The 18,747-nt window shown below is 43.4% G+C and overlaps 1 protein-coding gene across 1 annotated transcript; it reads left to right on the top strand.

Moving 5' to 3' along the window:
* Positions 1-1,605: 1,605 nt before the first annotated feature.
* LOC134222738 (general odorant-binding protein 45-like) lies at positions 1,606-2,517 on the top strand. The gene has a single exon (XM_062701902.1). The coding sequence runs from the start codon at positions 1,606-1,608 to the stop codon at positions 2,515-2,517; it is 912 nt and encodes a 303-aa protein (XP_062557886.1).
* Positions 2,518-18,747: the final 16,230 nt, after the last annotated feature.

The following is an 18,747-nucleotide window of genomic DNA, read 5'->3' as shown; positions in this document are numbered from 1 at the left end:
TCATTCCAAACCTGTCAACGTGGATGAACAGGAAGCATGGCGAAGTAAACTTCCACCTGACACAGTTCCTGTCAGGCCACGGCTGCTTCAGGAAGTATTTACATCGGTTGGGCATGCTGCTTCGCCATTTTGCCCGCAGTGTGAGAACATCGAGGAGACGGTGGAGCACGTGATTTTTGAATGCCCCAGGTTTGAGGCAGTTCGAAGGGAAATACACGGTTTAAACCAAGAGAACGTGATAGAAAAAATGTGCCGAGAGGAAAGCACGTGGAATGCAGTCAACAGGGTAGCTACACGGATTTTATCCGAGTTGCAGAATAAATGGCGTATCGACCAAAGAGCATCGGTATCGGGAGAACTTCCTTCGTCGGGGAACTCTCCGTCGGCGTAGGCTAGATCCGCCGCCGGGGACTAGACCGAGTAGTTCGCGATGAAATACAACCAGTTACGGGTCGTCAGGGCACCAGTGAACCGGACGCCCTGCTCCCCCGGAATCGCTGGACTGACCTTGGCACTCGGCTGGTTGGCGTCGGTATCGGAAGAACCTCCTTCGCCGGGGCTCTGTTAGATTCCCCGTTGGCACGAGGCCGAGTAGATTGTGAAGAATGAGCTGCTAAAGTCGCCGAGACACCAGTCACTTCAAGGTGAAGGCTGGGTACACCGGCGATAGTATGAAGGAGTGGTGCTGAACAGCACAACAGGCCGACTTTTCCGAAGTAAAGCATATTGGTAGTACCGGAGAAGTTTAGGCATAGACACGAATAGGATGGAAAGATGGAAAATTCGAATGGTAGAATCCATGAAGTAAACAGTTATCTTGCGGTCCGAGGGGAAGCAAGGTAACAAATCAAGTAAAGGTGTTTTTTTTTCCCTCAGTCTAGGGTTTTTCCTTCCACCACGGTGGAATTAAGTTTCCATAAAAGTAAGATTACCTAATAGTGGAAGGCAACTTAGCAGGCGTGATTCTCAGAGCCCAATCCCCCTAGCAGGCCGCAAGGGGAGATGGTGAATTTTTCCAAGCAGTTTTGCGAGGAAGTGCAGACAAAAGTGTCATAACCCAATAAAAAAAAAAAAAAAAAAAAAAAAACACACACACACACACACACACACAGAGAGACATCACCTCAATTCATCGAACTGAGTCGATTGGTATATAACACTATGGGTCTCCGGGCCTTCTATAAAAAGTTTGTTTTTGGAGCGATCATATAGCCTTTACCGTATACTTAGTATACGAGAAAGGCAAAAACAATTATTTTTCAGAAAATCATTACAATGCTTTAAAAGCAAGCAAAGCTAAATTTATCAATAATCCTTGTAACAATTATATTTTGTAAAAGCTTTAGAAGGATTAAATAGTAAGCTAATTAGCTTTTTTTCATTTTATCCGTGTGGGCTTATTTATTTGTTACAACTTATTTACAATAGGTTGATATACAAATATGTGCTAACAAAAATAACATAAACGATGCAGTAAAAGCAGGGTCAGTCCAAAATGCTATCTTCCTTTTGAAGCGTGCTTCAGTCGGCTTTCATTCTTATGTAATCCATGTCTGACTCGAACAAAGTTCAAATAAATCTATTTAAACGGTGCGACAAGTAAACATGCAAAAATCAGTAGCCATGCAAGCGCATGCGCCGTTAGTTACCGCGATCTGCGCAGCCATTGGCGCCCTTTGCACAGTTTCCGGCATCGGTCAGCATGGTGGCAACTTCAAAAGTATCCAATCGTCAGCGGCCGAATGTAATCTCTACCTTCCGGCCGATGCTGTGCGGCAAGACTGCGGCACCCGCTGTGTGGCGTTGGTGAACCGCATCTGGAACGATACAGCCGGACGGCTATCGGAAACGGTCGGGCGGTTCTACACTCTGGATCCGAAGGATCCCGGCGCACACAATCGCACCAGCCAGTGCGTGAAGCAGGTCATCGCTACAGTTCCGAGCAGAAATAGCTGCAAGTTGGCGGATGCTTCAGTGAACTGCTATCGCAGCAACTACGGCCGACTGGATGTGGCTACGCCACGCTATGTTCCGTTCACCGATGTTCAGCAGGTTCGAATTCTGTCCGAATGTGCGGCCATGCTAGGCGTGTCGCACAAATTGACCCAAGTGGTGCGAAATGGGATGCAGAGCATACCGGAAGGTGCCTGCTTGCTGCGGTGTCTGCTGATGCGACAGGGTCTGTACACCGACCGGGGCGGGCCAGATCTCGGGCGATTGTCGGTGCAATGCGGTGGGTACGGTCCCCAAGAGCAGGAGTGGCGCGCCAATGTGACCCAATGCGTGGCGAAGGTGCAGGCGGAATGTATCGACGATAAATGTGTCCGGGCGGAACGGATTGCGGTGGAGTGCCTCGTGATGCGTCTGAAGTTCTTCGAAGCAAGAAGTCCGAAGCTTAGAGAGCATATTCCGTTTGGGATTGTGTTTGATGTAACAACAGCAGCAGCAGGCGCGGGTGCCACTGCTGTAGCTACAGTGAGAGTGATTACGTACATCTACGTTTATTATTATTTCTAATCATAAAGTTAAATAAAGAAAGAAAACATGATAATGTAATTCATAAGTTGTTTCTGTCCTCTATAACTAAATTGTGTTTAATTTCCATACACATTTGTCTCGCAAAGAATCGACATAGACAAGACATGCATAGTAAATTCATTAAAATTATTGTGGCTGTGTAAATTTCGCTACATTTTAGCAGAGAGCGGCAATTTGGTCACTGATTTCTGTGTAGCGTGGTCGGAGGTCAGGGCCTCGTTCATGGAAGGCTGTTGATTATGTAAAAGCGTATTGATAAAGCATTTAATGATTTTCGATTGATTTGCATATAATTTGTATAAATTATTTGTTCTGTTTTGATATTGGTTGCGATCAATACTTATCTCGATTCCGCAATCTCTCTTTTCAGGTAAATCCGATGATCCGACAGATGCCAACATCGCTAAGTATTAAGACCGAAGATGAAATTGAAATATTCTTCAAAAATATCTTTCAAATGCCATACTTTTCACGCTTCCCAATTGGCGCTGTTTGAAACAGGTGTGAACGAAACACGTGTCATCGTTCGTATTCATTATTTTATCATAATCCATACGTAATTGCAGTATCGTAGCTATTGAAGGATTATTCTCCACCTGACCAATCATTTTACCAGCTATGAAAGCCTTTCTGAAGATAAAACAAGCCATCAATCGATATGTGAATGTGCAATATATAACCCATTTCTGGAAAGGCATTTTAATACATATTCAACACACTTGCACAAACAAATCGTGGTGCTGCCAATTGATGCGTCCACCAACACCCATCTGTCGACATGGGACTAACCAGAGACAGGATGTCTTTGCAATGACAAATTAATTAGTTCATCATCCTCCTACGGCGTATGTTCCGTATGGGAGGCAATGTGTTTAGGGCTGTACTGTAGGACCGTACTTTGATGATTAATTCTGTTTGAGAAATCAACGACGTCGACATTACAGTTGTATTTGTTCGACAACCCTAAGTCAGGTCTGAGAAAAAACTTTTCTCATCAATCTTTTAATGAAACATTTTCTTTAATATCGGAATCCATGTTTTCAATTTTAAAGTAAGAGTTTGATGAAAGTTGATTTTTGAATTTCAACTCGTAACACATCCATTTTTAAATAATTAGATAATTTATTTGAACAACAAGATAATTATTTGAAGGGCGTGTAAAAATAAAAGGTCCACATAAATTATAATTTTAGTTCTGTATTTATTGATATTATTTTCAAGAAAATACAAATTATTACCAGGTATGACAATTGAACGAAACGATGCGAATAAATTGGCCGCATAATTTGCACCTTTGCTCCGGAGCGTATTTGTGAGTTTTCGATGTACATGCAGGAGATTGGTTTGACACGCACATGTCTATATGGCTTTTTTCCTCGAGATTTATTATAACGGAGGGACTTATTTGTCTATTGCCGGATCTTTGTCTGTTAATGCTGTTTGTTTTTTGCTTTGTCAACGTTTATATACCATCAGCCATTGCTCATCGTCTATACCTGTGGTTGTACCCGTTGAAAACCGAATCTTCGATCTAACTACTAATTTAAATAGGTACGAATATCCAATAATTCATTAAAAATGGTAAAAAGAAACATAGGTATGTTTCTGGGGCTGTAACATGCCAATTTCTCATCCTTCTATACGAAACATCAAATAGCCTTTTAATTATCGAATGAATAGAAAGTAATAAGTTTTAATAATAGGAATAATTTCCATTTGTTTCCGTGGTACCTTGACTGCTTTCTGTGAACTACGTGTTATATCTCATCATGTTCAGATTCTTGACGTACAGGTCATAATATAGAAATATATATTCTTGGTCTCGATACTTTCAACATCTGCTCATATTTTTATTCCACTTTCGAAGGCTGCTTAAATACAACGCTGCCTTGTTGACAGGTTTTAAACACGGTGGAACTTTTAACAACTAGTTTATGTGTCATCAAGCAATCGAATAAATATCCATTCTACAAACATATCCTTTACTGGCTGCATTTTGGTTCATGTTTGGCTGAATCTATAATAAAAAGATGCTATTCGCTTTGACGATGTTGCGCTGCTGCCATCTCGCGGAGACAGACGTGTGCGTGAAATCACGGTATTTCAACATGGTGAAGGATAGGAAGTATATTTTAAAATGCTACTAAAAAATTATATTAGCAGTGATATATTTAAAACTTTTAAATCCATAGGGTCAGAATTTTGAAAACTATATGTTAGGCGACATATCTACACACGTTTTTTCAATCGAAATAATTAGACTTTCATGTTGCCGAAAAGTGTTGTCTAAAAGTAAATTAAATTTGTAACCCGAATAATCAAACTATTTTTGGCTAAAATGTGTTTTAACGTTTTAACAATCATTTTAAAATTGACGTTCTATATCCCTTGCCGGGTGAAATGAAAAAGCATCATTCGGCCCCCATTTTGTTTTCTCGCTTTCGTCAGGGCCAATAGCTAGAGCTAATTCGGAATCATCGAGAATTTTTTCCATTGTTAAACAACAATAGAGAGGCAACCGAGCTTTTGTGGAAACTGTTACAAAAGAATCTCACCACTACTGCAGTGTACCGGATGAACATTTTCTGCGCAGGAGAGCGACGATGAAATTAGTTGCGCGTATCTACATACCTTTCCTGAACAGGATGTGCAAAAATATTAAAAAAAAAATGTTGACGGGGACCTATGGCAAAAGATGTAACAACTTTTTATTGTAATGGTGAATTAGTAAAATAGGCTCTGAAAAATATAATATTAGCTTTGCTTGATTGACTTTACATTTCGTAGTTGCTAGTCGGGAATGGCCGAGAAACAAGAAATATGCACAGCTCACCAATTGGATAGCCTTCTTGAAATTAATAGAAAACTATTCTCACTGTACACACTTTGAAGTTTCATTGATTCAAGACCAGTAATGATGCCGACCACGTCCTCACAGTCAATTGGGATTACGAGAGGAAAATTAGTTCGACGCTCATTGCTACAAGAGATTGAGGAATCCTCTGTGCATCCGTGAGCGCCACGGCAAAGAGATAGTTGATTAGATCACAAGGTAATCTGTGGCTGTTTGTTTTCATGTCATCCAAGAACTCCCGGGATTACACGAAAATCTCCTGGCAGTCGCACCTTTTCGGTCATTCGTCCTTATCTGATTGATGGGAGGTTTCTTGTCATCTACAAGGTTTGTAGATCATCCAAGAGCTTTTTGAACAATACTTGTACGGCTCAACCAGCGTAACGATGAACTTTCCATGTGTGACTTCTAATGGAGTATTCTAATTCTGTGCCATAGAAGCACCCTGGGTGGTTTATAATCATTTTCAAAGATTATAGGTAATCCAAAATCCCTTGGCGAATAGTTCTAATGCTCAACCAGCGTAACGATGCACTTTTCATGTGTGAATTCTATTATAAAAAGCCCCATTCTGGGTCATAGAAACACGTCTGGTGGTTTACTATCATTTGTAAGGTTCTTAGGTCATTCAAGTACTCCCTGAAAATGGACCCACTGAACAACCAGCGCAACGATAGACTTTTCACTTGTGACTTCTAGCAAAATAGCCCCGTTCTGGTCCATGGAAGCACGTTGGGTCATGATCAAGGTTTGTGGCCAAAAATTCTTTGGAGTATAGACCAACGGATCAACCAGCGTAGAGGTGGAATTCTCATGTGTGTCGTTTAGCGGAATAGCCCCATTCTGGTCCACGGAAACTCGCGGGGTGATTTATCATCATTTGCAAGGTTTGTAGGTCATTCAAGAACTTCTTGAAGAATAGACCTATGGAGTAACCAGCGTAACGATGGACTTTTCATGTGTGACTTTAGGTGGAATAGCCCCATCTTGGTTCATAGAAATAGGCTGGATCAACTAATCGCATGTGTGACTTCAAGCGCAATAGCCTCATTGTGTTGTATGGAAGCGAGTTGGATGGTTTATCATCATTTTCGAGGTTTGCAGATCTTCTAATAACTCTTTCGTCTCCCAGTTTGATTGGAAGTTTTATCGATTTTCCTGAGCATGGAGAATCATCGAGTTAGCCTCACGATATGCGAATATAAAAATGGTAACTTATTTTACAATCCTTCGAAGTTGATAATTGACTTTGTCAGTGCTCGATAACTATTAAGCTGTGCGACGACAATGTCTTATTGGAGATAGGAAATGTCAAAAAAGGAAAAAAGAAAAAAAGACGAGGGAATCAGACCTAAGGATCTACCAGGCTATGAACGAACTTCTTATGTGCAACTACATGTGAAGTGTCCTCAATTTGGTCTGTGGAAATGAACTATTTTCAAGGATTACAACAGGTTGTCCAAGAACTCTTCTGGTTCATTGATGCATGATATTTCGGAGGCTTCCGGGCCTTTTGAAAGAAAGCTTCCGGACCTCTTGAAAGCAAGCTTCCAGGCCTCTTGAGAGCAGGCTTCCGGGCCTCTTGGAAGAAGGCTTTCGAGCCTCTTGAAAGGAGGCTTCCGAGCCTCTTGAAAGGAGCTTCCGGGCCTTTTGAAAGGATACTTCCGGGCCTTTTGAATAGAGTCTTCCGGGCCTCTTGAATGGAGGCTTCCGGACCCTTTTGTCTTTTGCTTCCGAGTCTCTAGAAAGGAGCCTCTTGAATGGAGGCTTCCGGGCCTCTTGAAAGGAGGCTTCCGGCCTCTTGAAAGGAGGCTTCCGGCCTCTTGAAAGGAGGCTTCCGGCCTCTTGAAAGGAGGCTTCCGGGCCTCTTGAAAGGAGGCTTCAGGACCTCTTGAAAGGAGGCTTCCGGGTCTCTAGAAAGTGAGCTTCCAGGGCCTCTCCGGGCCTCTTGAAAGCAGGCTTCTGGGTCTCTTGATAGCAGGCTTCTGGGTCTCTTGAAAGGAGGCTTCCGTGCCTCTTTAAAGGTGGCTTCCGGGCCTATTGAAAGAAGACTTCCGGGCCTATTGAAAGGAGGCTTCAGGACCTCTTGAAAGGAGGCTTCCGTGCCTCTTTAAAGGTGGCTTCCGGGCCTATTGAAAGAAGACTTCCGGGCCTCTTGAAAGGAGGCTTCAGGACCTCTTGAAAGGAGGCTTCCGGGTCTCTAGAAAGTGAGCTTCCAAGGCTTCCGGGCCTCTTGAAAGGAGGCTTCTGAGCCTCTTGAAAGGAGGCTTCCGAGCCTCTTGAAAGGAGGCTTCTGAGCCTCTTGAAAGGAGGCTTCCGAGCCTCTTGAAAGGAGGCTTCCGAGCCTCTTGAAAGGAGGCTTCCGGGCCTCTTGTAAGGCGGCTTCTGCGCCTCTTGAAAGGAGGCTCCCGAGCCTCTTGAAAGGAGGCTTCTGGGCCTCTTGAAAGGAGGCTTCTGAGCCTCTTGAAAGGAGGCTTCTGAGCCTCTTGAAAGGAGGCTTCGAGCCTCTTGAAAGGAGGGCTGAGCCTCTTGAAAGGAGGCCTGAGCCTCTTGAAAGGAGGCTTCCTGAGCTTCTTGAAAGGAGACTTGAGCCTCTTGAAAGGGAGACTCTGAGCCTCTTGAAAGGAGGCTTCCGAGCCTTTTCAAAGGAGGCTTCCAGGCCTCTTGAAATGAGGCTTCCGAGCCTCTTGAAAGGAATCTTTCGGGCCTATTGAAAGGAGGTTTCCGGGCGTCTTGAACGGAGGCTTCCGGGCCTCTTGAAAGGCAGCTTCCGAGCCTCTTGAAATGAGGCTTCCGGGCCTCTTGAAAGGAGGCTTTCGGGCCTCTTTAAAGGAGCCTTCGGGGCTTCTTGAAAGGAGGCTTCTGGGCCTCTTGAAAGGAGGCTTCCGCCCTAGTAACATTTTAGTTTTATGCTGGTTTTATAACGCTCTTGAAAAGTAAATTATGGTCTTCAAGAGCGTTATAAAACTTAAAATGTTACTTGGGCGGGCCTCTTGAAAGGAGGCTTCCAGGCCTCTTGGAAGGAGGTTTCCATGCCTCTTGGAAGGAGGCTTCCGAGCCTCTTGAAAGGAGGTCTCCGAGCCTCTTGAAAGAAGGCTTCCGAGCCTCTTGAAAGGAGGCTTCCGGGCCTCTTGAAAGGATGCTTCCGAGCCTCTTGTAATGAGGCTTCCGGGCCTCTTGAAAGGAGGCTTTCGGGCCTATTGAAAGGAGGTTTCCGGGCCTATTGAAAGGAGGTTTCTGGGCGTCTTGAACGGAGGCTTCCGGGCCTCTTGAAAGGCGGCTTCCGAACCTCTTCAAAGGAGGCTTCCGGGCCTCTTGAAAGGAGGCTTCTGGGCCTCTCTAAAGGAGGCTTCCGCCCTAGTAACATTTTAGTTTTATGCTGGTTTTATAAAGCTTTTTAAAAGTAAAGTATGGTCTTCAAGAGCATTATAAACCTTAAAATGTTACTTGGGCGGGCCTTTGGAAAGGATGCTTCCGAGCCTATTGAAATGAGGCTTCCGGGCCTCTTGAAAGGAGGCTTTCGGGGCTCTTGAAAGGAGGCTTCCGTCCCTCTTGAAAGAAGGCTTCTGGGCCTATTGAAAGGAGGCTTCCGGGCCTATTGAAAAGAGGCTTCCGGGCCTATTGAAAGGAGGCTTCCGGGCCTCTTGAATGGAGGCTTCCGTGCTTCTTGAAATGAGGCTTCTGAGCCTCTTGAAAGGAGGCTCCCAGGCCTCTTGAAAGAAGGCTTCCAGGTCTCATGAAAGGAGGCTTCCAAGCCTCTTGAAAGAAGGCTTCCAGGCCTCTTGAAAGGAGGCTTCCAGGCCTTTTGAAATTAGGCTCCCGGGCCTCTTGTAATGAGGCTTCCGAGCCTCTTGACAGGAGGCTTCCGGGCCTCTTGAAAGGAGGCTTTCGGGCCTATTGAAAGGAGGTTTCCGGGCGTCTTGAACGGAGGCTTCCGGGCCTCTTGAAAGGCAGCTTCCGAGCCTCTTGAAAGGAGGCTTCCGGGCCTCTTGAAAGGAGGCTTCCGGGCCTCTTGAAAGGAGGCTTCCGCCCTAGTAACATTTTAGTTTTATGCTGGTTTTATAACGCTCTTGAAAAGTAAATTATGGTCTTCAAGAGCGTTATAAAACTTAAAATGTTACTTGGGCGGGCCTCTTGTAATGAGGCTTCCGGGCCTCTTGAAAGGAGGCTTTCGGGGCTCTTGAAAGGAGGCTTCCGGGCCTCTTGAAAGGAGGCTTCCGGGCCTCTTTAAAGGAGGCTTCCAGCTCTATTGAAAGGAGGCTTCCGGGCCTATTTAGAGGAGGCTTCCGTGCCTATTGAAAAGAGGCTTCCGGGCCTATTGAAAGGAGGCTTCCGGGCCTCTTGAATGGAGGCTTCCGGGCCTCTTGAAAGTAGGCTTCCGGCTTCTTGAAAGGAGGCTTCCAGGACTCTTGAAAGGAGGCTTCTGGGCTCTTGAATGGAGGCTTCCAAGAAGAGGGGGTATCGTAGCCGGGCCTCTGGAATGGAGACTTCCGTGCCTCTTGAAAGGAGGCTTCCGAGCCACTTGAAAGGCGGCTTTCGAGCCTCTTGAATGGAGGATTCCACGCCTCTTGAAAGGAGAATTCTGGGCCTCTTGAAAGGAGGCTTCCGGGCCTTTTGAAATGATGCTTCCGGGCCTCTTGAAAGGAGGCTTCCGGGCTTCTTGAAAGGAGGCTTCTGGGCCTCTTGAAAGGAGGCTTCCGGGCCTCTTGAAAGGAGGCTTCCGGGCCTCTTGAAAGGAGGCTTCCGGGCCTCTTGAAAGGAGGCTTCCGGGCCTCTTGAAAGGAGGCTTCCGGGCCTCTTGAAAGGAGGCTTCCGGGCATCTTGAAAGGAGGCTTCCGGGCCTCTTGAAAGGAGGCTTCCGGGCCTCTTGAAAGGAGGCTTCCGGGCCTCTTGAAAGGAGGCTTCCGGGCCTCTTGAAAGGAGGCTTCCGGGCCTCTTGAAAGGAGGCTTCCGGCCTTGAAAGAGGCTGAGCTTTTGAAAAGAAGGTTCCGGGCCTCTTAAAAGGAGGCTTCTGGGCCTCTTAAAAGGAGGCTTCTGGGCCTCTTGAAAGGAGGCTTCCGGGAATCTGTGTCAAAAGGTCGAAGGACAAAAGGTCGAAAGGACGAAAGGTCGAAAGGACAAAAGGTCGGAAGGACAAAAGGTCGAAAGAACAAAATGTCGAGAGAACAAAAGGTCGAAAGTACAAAAGGTCGAAAGTACAAAAGGTCGAAAGGACGAAAGGTCAAAAGGACATAATGTCGAAAGAGAACAGGACGAGAGGACTAAAGGTCGAAGTGAAACAAAGTCAAAAGGACAAAAAGCCGAAACGATGAAAGGTCGAAAGGGTAAATGGTCGAAAGGACAAAAGGTCGAAGAAATAAAATGTCGAAAACAAAAGGTCGAAAGGATAAAATGTCGAAAGAACGAATCTGTGTCAAAAGGTCGAAGGCCAAAAGGTCGAAAGGTCTAAAGGACGCAAGGTTCAAAGGACAAAAGGTCGAAAGAACAAAATGTCGAGAGGACAAAAGGTCGAAAGGACAAAAGGTCGAAAGGACAAAAGGTCGAAAGGACAAAAGGTCAAAAGTGCAAAAGGTCGAAAGTACAAAAGGTCGAAAGGACATAATGTCGAAAGGAGAAAAGGACGAAAGGACAAAAGGTCGAAAGAATAAAAGTTCGAAAACAAAAGCTCGAAAGGATAAAATGTCGAAAGAACAAAATGTCGGAAAGACAAAAGGTCAAAGGTCAAAAGGCGGGCCTCTTGAAAGGAGGCTTCCGGGCCTCTTGAAAAGAGGCTTCCGGGCCTTTTGAAAAGAGGCTTCCGGGCCTCTTAAAAGGAGGCTTCCGGGCCTCTTGAAAGGAGGCTTTGGGCCTCTTGAAAGGAGGCTTCCGGGTCTCTTGAAAGGAGGCTTTCGGGCCTCTTGAAAGGAGGCTTTCGGGCCTCTTGAAAGGAGGTTTTTGGGCCTCTTGAAAGGAGGCTTTCGGGCCTCTTGAAAGGAGGCTTCCGAGCCTCTTGAAAGGAGGCTTCCGAGCCTCTTGAAAGGAGGCTTCCGAGCCTCTTGAAAGGAGGCTTCCGAGCCTCTTGAAAGGAGGCTTCCGAGCCTCTTGAAAGGAGGCTTCGAGCCTCTTGAAAGGAGGCTTCGAGCCTCTTGAAAGGAGGCTTGAGGCCTCTTGAAAGGAGGCTTCGAGCCTCTTGAAAGGAGGCTTCCGAGCCTCTTGAAAAGGGGCTTCCGAGCCTTTTGAAAATAGACTTCCGGGCCTCTTAAAAGGAGGCTTCTGGGCCTCTTGAAAGAAGGCTTCCAGGAATCTGTGTCAAAAAGTCGAAGGTCAAAAGGTCGAAGGACGAAAGGTCGAAAAAATAAAATGTCGAAAACAAAAGGTCGAAAGGATAAAATGTCGAAAGTACGAATCTGTGTCAAAAGGTCGAAGGTCAAAAGGTCGAAAGGTCCAAAGGAGAAAGGTCGAAAGGACAAAAGGTCGGAAAGACAAAAGGCCGAAAGAACAAAATGTCAAGAGGACAAAAGGTCGAAAGGACAAAAGGTCGAAAGTGCAAAAGGTCGAAAGTACAAAAGGTCGAAAGGACATAATGTCGAAAGGAGAAAAGGACGAAAGGACAAAAGGTCGAAGTGAAACAATGTCGAAAGGACGAAAGGCCGAAACGATAAAAGGTCGAAAGGATAAAAGGTCGAAAGAATAAAAGGTCGAAAACAAAAGGTCGAAAGGATAAAATGTCGAAAGAACAAAATGTCGAAAAGAAAAAAGGTCGAAGGTCAAAAGGCGGGCCTCTTGAAAGGAGGCTTCCGGGCCTCTTGAAAGGAGGCTTCCGGGGCTCTTGAAAAGAGGCCTCGGGCCGGTACGTCTGTTTACATTGTTGCTACTGCTCGTCAAATGAACAGATAGTAGTTTGATGTGCAATGACATCCAATACGTTTTGGAGTTATTATTTTCGCAAATTGGATCTTCATGATCTGCTTGATCTACCGTTTGATCAATTTATTGTAAACTAAAGTATTTTATTTATTTTCAAAACTATTCGTTACGATTGCGTGGCGATTAAAAGTTGCTGTCCGGCAATCCTACAACATGCACTGTCCGTTGCATTCTTCCTGCTGGATCCTTCTGACTACAGCTTCGTCGTAGAGTTGGGCGAGTACGTGATTCATTCTTCGTCGGAACACGCCGTTCTATTGCACAATGTCAATGAGGGTCCTAAGAATTCGTCTCTTGAGCATCCCGAGTGCTTGTAAGTCCTCCTCTAGCATGGTCAAATAGACGTTTTGTACGTGATATATTTGGTGCGATATAAACAAATTTCGTCGCTGTGATCTTCGCCAATTGTATAAGATCATATTATTACAAGCAAACGTGATTCAGTAATACATGTAGGGACAGTTTTTCCTTTCTCGTAGGTGGATTAATCAGGGTGAACTTTAAAAAAAAAAAATTAAAAAAAATCCTGTCCATGCTTTGCACCAATAACTCACTGACAACATCCGAAGCTTTGAAACGACTTTGACCGCTGATACAAGCACATGACCAATATCGCTTGGATATAGGTTGACAAACTGAGTTTTAACATCATTTGGCTTTATGACAGTGGCTTCAACTTAATTCGTGTCATGAACGGATCTGTGGACATGATAATTCTGGCTCACCCTGTCCATACTACGAGCCTTGCGGTGTTCAAATATCAGAAATGATTTCCGGAATTGCTGCCGTTTTCCCTCCGTTCGGTACGGTAGTGTCATATAGTTGCCGGAGGACTAGGGCACGGGTGCTATTTATCAATGGAAATTTTCAACAGTTGTTCGGCCGTAAGTACAGCACAAAGCTGGCTTAACGCACATGGCATAACAATCGAGGTGCACCTTTTCGCCAATTTCGTTGGACATTCATTGAAATTAATAAATTTTACGCACCTGAGCTTGAACGGCACTCAGCCCTCGTAAAGCCGTATTTTATGATTGTTGCCAGTGAATTGGGTGTGTGTGCGGTGCGGGAGCTCATTTCCAATATATTTGTCGATTGTCATAAAACCCCCATGTTGATGAGCGCTTTCTTCCTATAGGCTGCACCCGCACGCGGCGGGCAAGGGCAATAATTGAAAATTGGATTCGGAAGGTAAAGGGCAGGGTTAGGGTTTGATTCGTCAAGCTCGAAAATTGTGGTTTGTCATCTAATCATATTGGATTCATGGAGCACAATGAAGGTAAACGGGACTGTTTCTAAAATGACTGACATACAATGGGACGGAAGTCAGATCAATACCCTACTCACATAAATTCGTACAGTTTTTCCACATTTTATCATTTCCGACTCAATTACTGTAATTTCGCTCTATTGTTAACATTCGGGGCAATCGATAAAGGTTTCGTTGTTTCGGTCACAGTTATTTTGAATGGATATGGATATTTGGGTGCAGCTGTGAGTTATTCTTCTTATCATTATGGCTGTTAATGCGAACGTTGATTGTTTTTGGGCAGAACCCTTATTCCTGCCTCGTTTATTATTCCACTGCATTTCAACCGAATTATTTGATTTTTGTTTCTTCAGATTTCCAGTAATGCGATATCGCAATGCAATGCACGTCGATCAACTGCCAATACAACAATGTTAGATCCTAGAAAAAAGATACAGAATTGGTCAAATATTGTAGAAAAATTCGGCAATATTGTATACGGCAAACAACACGCTTTCGACGAGACTTTGGGAGGCTCTGAAACAAAATTGAAAGAAAATTTGCGCCCACTGGGTGTGTTCAAGCTGTATTTTAATATATCAATTAGGGGAAATCGCCAAATGTTGAATGGCTAGTTTTTTCGCCTGTTGTTGAACGCACGTTCATTTCTTATGGGCGTTCAACAATAGGCAAAAAAAATAGCCATTCAATATTTGGCGATTTCCCCTACTATGCATAAGATGATCTCTAAATCTTGCGAGATGAAAAGCAGGCGCAGACATAAAAACAATGCTTCCTACTTTTTATATTATGAAATACCTTGTCCAAGTTGGATTGAGTTCCTTAATGTCCTTACCACCAACAAAGAAAACAAGTGGGTGGTATGGGACAAAACATTTCATGCGTTCTTTTTAAGTTCAAATAATAGGGAATATGCCTAATATAGGATCAAATATTATAAATCAGCACAACTCAGAAACTCTAAGCAAAAGCTCTTTGAAAGTTAATTACCAGTATCTCTCGCACGGATACGAAAGAAGGTCGCACAGAAATCTTGATTCCACGCAAACAAGAATTTACTACCATTCATAGATCGTGCTTGAGGTGCTTTTCATTACTCGTCTCGTCTTCACCTGCTGCAATCACCATCGTCTCCATAACACAGAGATGCTTCCAAACAACTTCACTTATCCCAAAAGCTCTCGCTTACATATAATGCACATTGGTTCAGGCCATTAGTTTGCTGAGTCAAAACCGTGACCAAAATTTTAGTGCTTTCAGGAAAAAAAAAAATAATAACGAACAAGAGAAAGAATGTCGAATTAAGACTTCTGCTATTGAGCACATACTGAATTTGACCGACGAAGACAAAGTTTCTTCCCATAGTGTAGCACTCTAACCCACGACTCATCGCGCGTTTATTTGCACAAGGAATTTTCCACTTTCACACTGTCGTTACAAAAATCAACAAACAGTGGAGCAGCAGCGCTGAATCAGGTGAGCGACGCCTCTGGCAGTGAGCACGGGGACACCCACGTCACGTTGACTAAAGGTAAATGATAAGGGATTCAAGTGCGATTTGTTGTTTCTAACGTATTTACTAAGTATACGTAAAGGCTATATTTTTACTTACTTTTACTTATGGATCCTGTACATCTCCGATGGTGCGAAACTGCAAAGGGACGACTTGAAAGAGCGTTGCCCGGCTATCACTTTAACCTGTTGCCAGGTTACATTTCGGTCGACTTCTTTTATTTCTTTACTGAGGCTTCGCCGCCATGAGCCTCTGGGTCTGCCTCTGCTGCGATGTCCCGCTGGGTGCCGGTCTAATGCTTGTTTACAGATTTAGTTTCCGCCCCTACGTAGAGTGTGGCCGACCCAGCCCCACTTCCGATCTCGAATTTCTGTTGCTATCGGCCTCTGGTGACAACGACGATGGAGCTCGTTGTTTGAGATCCAGTTGTGAGGCCACCAGGCCCGAATTATATACCGCAGGCATCTGTTAATGAACACCTGCAGCCGTTGAGTGTTCTCCACTGATACACAACATGTTTCGCTAGCGTATAACAGCACAGATTTCACGTTAGAGTTGAAAATTCGTATTTTGGTGCGTTCACTTATCTGCCTGTTTTTCCAGATATTTCTTAAACTCGCAAAGGCAGCCCTTGCTTTCTTGATCCGTGCGCCTATGTCGATCTTGGTACCGCCGTCTGACGCCATTTGGCTACCAAGATATTGGAAGCTTTCAACATTCTCCACTGGTTGCCCGGCTACTGTGAAACTGGAAGGAGTCACCGTGTTTACATCCAACGATTTTGTTTTGTTGACGTTGATGACTAAGCCTGCCGAAGAGGAGCGCTCGGCAAGGTTGTTGAGATTACTCTGCATATCAGAGCGCCGTTGAGCGAGGAGTGCAAAGTCATCAGCCAATTCGAGGTCCTTTAGGTGCTCCATGGTTATAGGGTGCCATTAACATAACACTATTTGGCCTAAGGTCATTCGACATGAAGGCATTTGGGATAATTATGAACAGCATCAGTAAAATCTTTCATAGGAAGCATGCGTTTGGGCATAAAACAATGGTGATTGTTACCCTTCATCGGAATCATGGTTTGCCCAGTGAAAAGCAATGAATAATGTGTTTCCTTCTGAATGGTGGATGTGACTGCTTCTTCAAATATAGGCATTTGCCCGGAATAAAACAATGGTGGGTGTGATCCCTTCTTTAAAAATATGCGTTTGCCCGGAATAATGCATCGGTTGAGGTTTTTCCTTCTTTAGAAATAGACGTTTGGTCGGAATATGGCTATTCAAACCCACGATCCCTTTTTTCAGTCAGTGTTTCTAAAAGCCTTCTTTTAATCGAATGATGAAGTATCAATAAGTAAACACAATTACCATGTTGACCAATTGGTTTTATCATTTTCCGATTGTGAAAAAAAACGGCGAACCAAACTAGCAATTCCGAGCAAGGCCGGGTACATAAAGCTAGTTGTAATAAATAATTTAAGAGTTTTGGTATTTATAATTGAAAATGCACTCACTTGTCATAAGACGAGTTTGTACAATTCCATTTTAATTCCACCACTTAATTGTACCTTGACAGATACGTATTTCGACAGTATTTCAACAGCAAGGTCGTCCTCAGTGTCTCGTACGAGACATTCCACTAAAAAGCTCAAGATAATTTTCTTAACAAGCAAGTTATTTCGATTATTCTGATCTTATTTCTCCCAACATGCCATCAATGAAAAAGCGAGAATAGTGAAAAGAGGTCTTGATTACTTGTATTTGTATAAACATCATATCAAGTAGCAAAAAGATGTTTCTTTCCCATAACTATAGTGTTTATTTGCAATAATAAAAATAGTTCACCAATGCCAAGTTTCTTGAATCATTTAATGCAATAACTTGAATACGGCTCCGTTATGCTCAAAGCTTTTGGGTCTTCCAAATAAAATACTGTTGTAGATATGCTCTTCGTTTTCAGAACATATTTGGCGAAGAATTGTGTATGAAATCAAGAAAATGATGTCGTAGTATCATGTCAACCATAAACATAATATTCGTTAGTCAGATGGGCCTTAAAAATAATTTGGTAAATCGTACATAACTTTTGATAGAAAAACATACACCTGAGATTTTTGGACACAATGCACAATATAAGCTAAGCTTTTCATGTTTTAATATTCAAAATTGGTGATTGCAAACCGAGCGGAAAAACAGTTTTCAAGAAGAAATCCAAATTTAAAATGGCTGCCTCCTTTTCATCATTGGAAATTGAAGACACACTGTTCTTCTTTCCAACGATATGCTGATCTCTAAGATCGGTTGAGTTGAGAAATGTTGGAGTTATGACAGCTTTGGCTAGTCAAGAATTGACAAAAATCGAGGGGTCTACAAAAGTGATTTCGCGTATAACTAACGAGGGGTCCATATTTCTGAAGAATCAAACGCGGATCCTTGCTATATTCGCCGAAAGCTTTCGAATGAACATAAATTTAGGCATTTTTAAGAACCTTGTGCAATTAGTGGCCCGGTCTCAGCGAGAATTACTCAATTTGTTTATAGACAGCAAGTTTGTTTCTTCGAGACAGGGTCGACTTGCGGTTGATTAAAGGGTGGAGCAACTTTAGCAAAATGTTGCATTTGTTTACAGTTTTGTCGACCTGCTGTCTGAAGATCAGCTGATAGACCAAGATAATCAGCCGACACCATCAGTCACCGCTGTGCCGTTGAGGAGTATCGAAAATATCAGCCGGAACAAGCCTAGGCAGGGGATCGGGAATGGAGGAAAGATAATTATCTGGGTCTTTGTCGTATTGATACAAATCTGCCAGCTAAATCGGACATGGGTTTATCAAAATTAATCAAAGCTTTTTGCCCTTCTCGTACAACAAAGTTGTACCGAAAGGCTATCATTTCACTCCAAAATCAAACTTTTTGTAGAAGTCTTGGAGAACCATGATGTTACACGCAATTCTTCGTGATGTGTATCACACCAAGGCAAAACCAAGGGAATTGAGAAAGGCATCGTCACCGCTAGGTGGATTAATCTGGGTTTTTTTCTCACAAGGGGGAAATAATTTTGTTGTTTTTTCTTGTCAAAGGGCTCAAAATGCATGAGCCTTTGAGAATTATTTTTTTGAAAAAAATCGACTGTTTTGGGACTTCGAAAAAATTTCATATGGCGGAAACAATTTTTCATTGAATTTGAAAACCGGCCGTTACGCAAACATTTCATAAGCCCTAAAATATGCCCCTATGTAAAATTTGAGCTCCATTGGACATGATTTAGGGGTGCTCAAAATCTTGCTATCAAAATTTTGAATTTTTTGTTACTTTGAAAACTTTTGAGATCAGATTTACGGAGATGTTTAAAAGTCAATGTTATTACGTTATAAGCGATTATTATTACGTGGTACCGAGTGAATACAAAACACAACGTGTAAAGATCAAGAAACCTGATATTCTACATTATTACACGACACGACTCATGTCATTGCGGAACTTTTTTTTAACGGAATTTTTTTTATCGGGTTTTTGAAATAACACGATTTTTCACGTCGTTTTTTAAAGCGGTTTATTTTTACGCGGTTTTGATTTACATTGAAAAAGATCGACGCAAAAAAAATCAGAATCAATTTCCTGTGCCTCTGTAAATGATCTTCTTCTTCTTCTTCTTCTTCTTCTAATAGGC

This window comes from Armigeres subalbatus, chromosome 3, assembly GCF_024139115.2.
Source record: "Armigeres subalbatus isolate Guangzhou_Male chromosome 3, GZ_Asu_2, whole genome shotgun sequence".
Classification (NCBI taxonomy): domain Eukaryota; kingdom Metazoa; phylum Arthropoda; class Insecta; order Diptera; family Culicidae; genus Armigeres; species Armigeres subalbatus.
Note: the sequence above shows the minus strand (reverse complement) of the source record. Positions and strands in the feature narration are given on the sequence as shown.

What these genes read in the sequence shown, in the direction of transcription:
- LOC134222738 (XM_062701902.1), top strand. Translation starts at nt 1,606, where the DNA reads ATGCAAAAATCAGTAGCCATGCAAGCGCATGCGCCGTTAGTTACCGCG.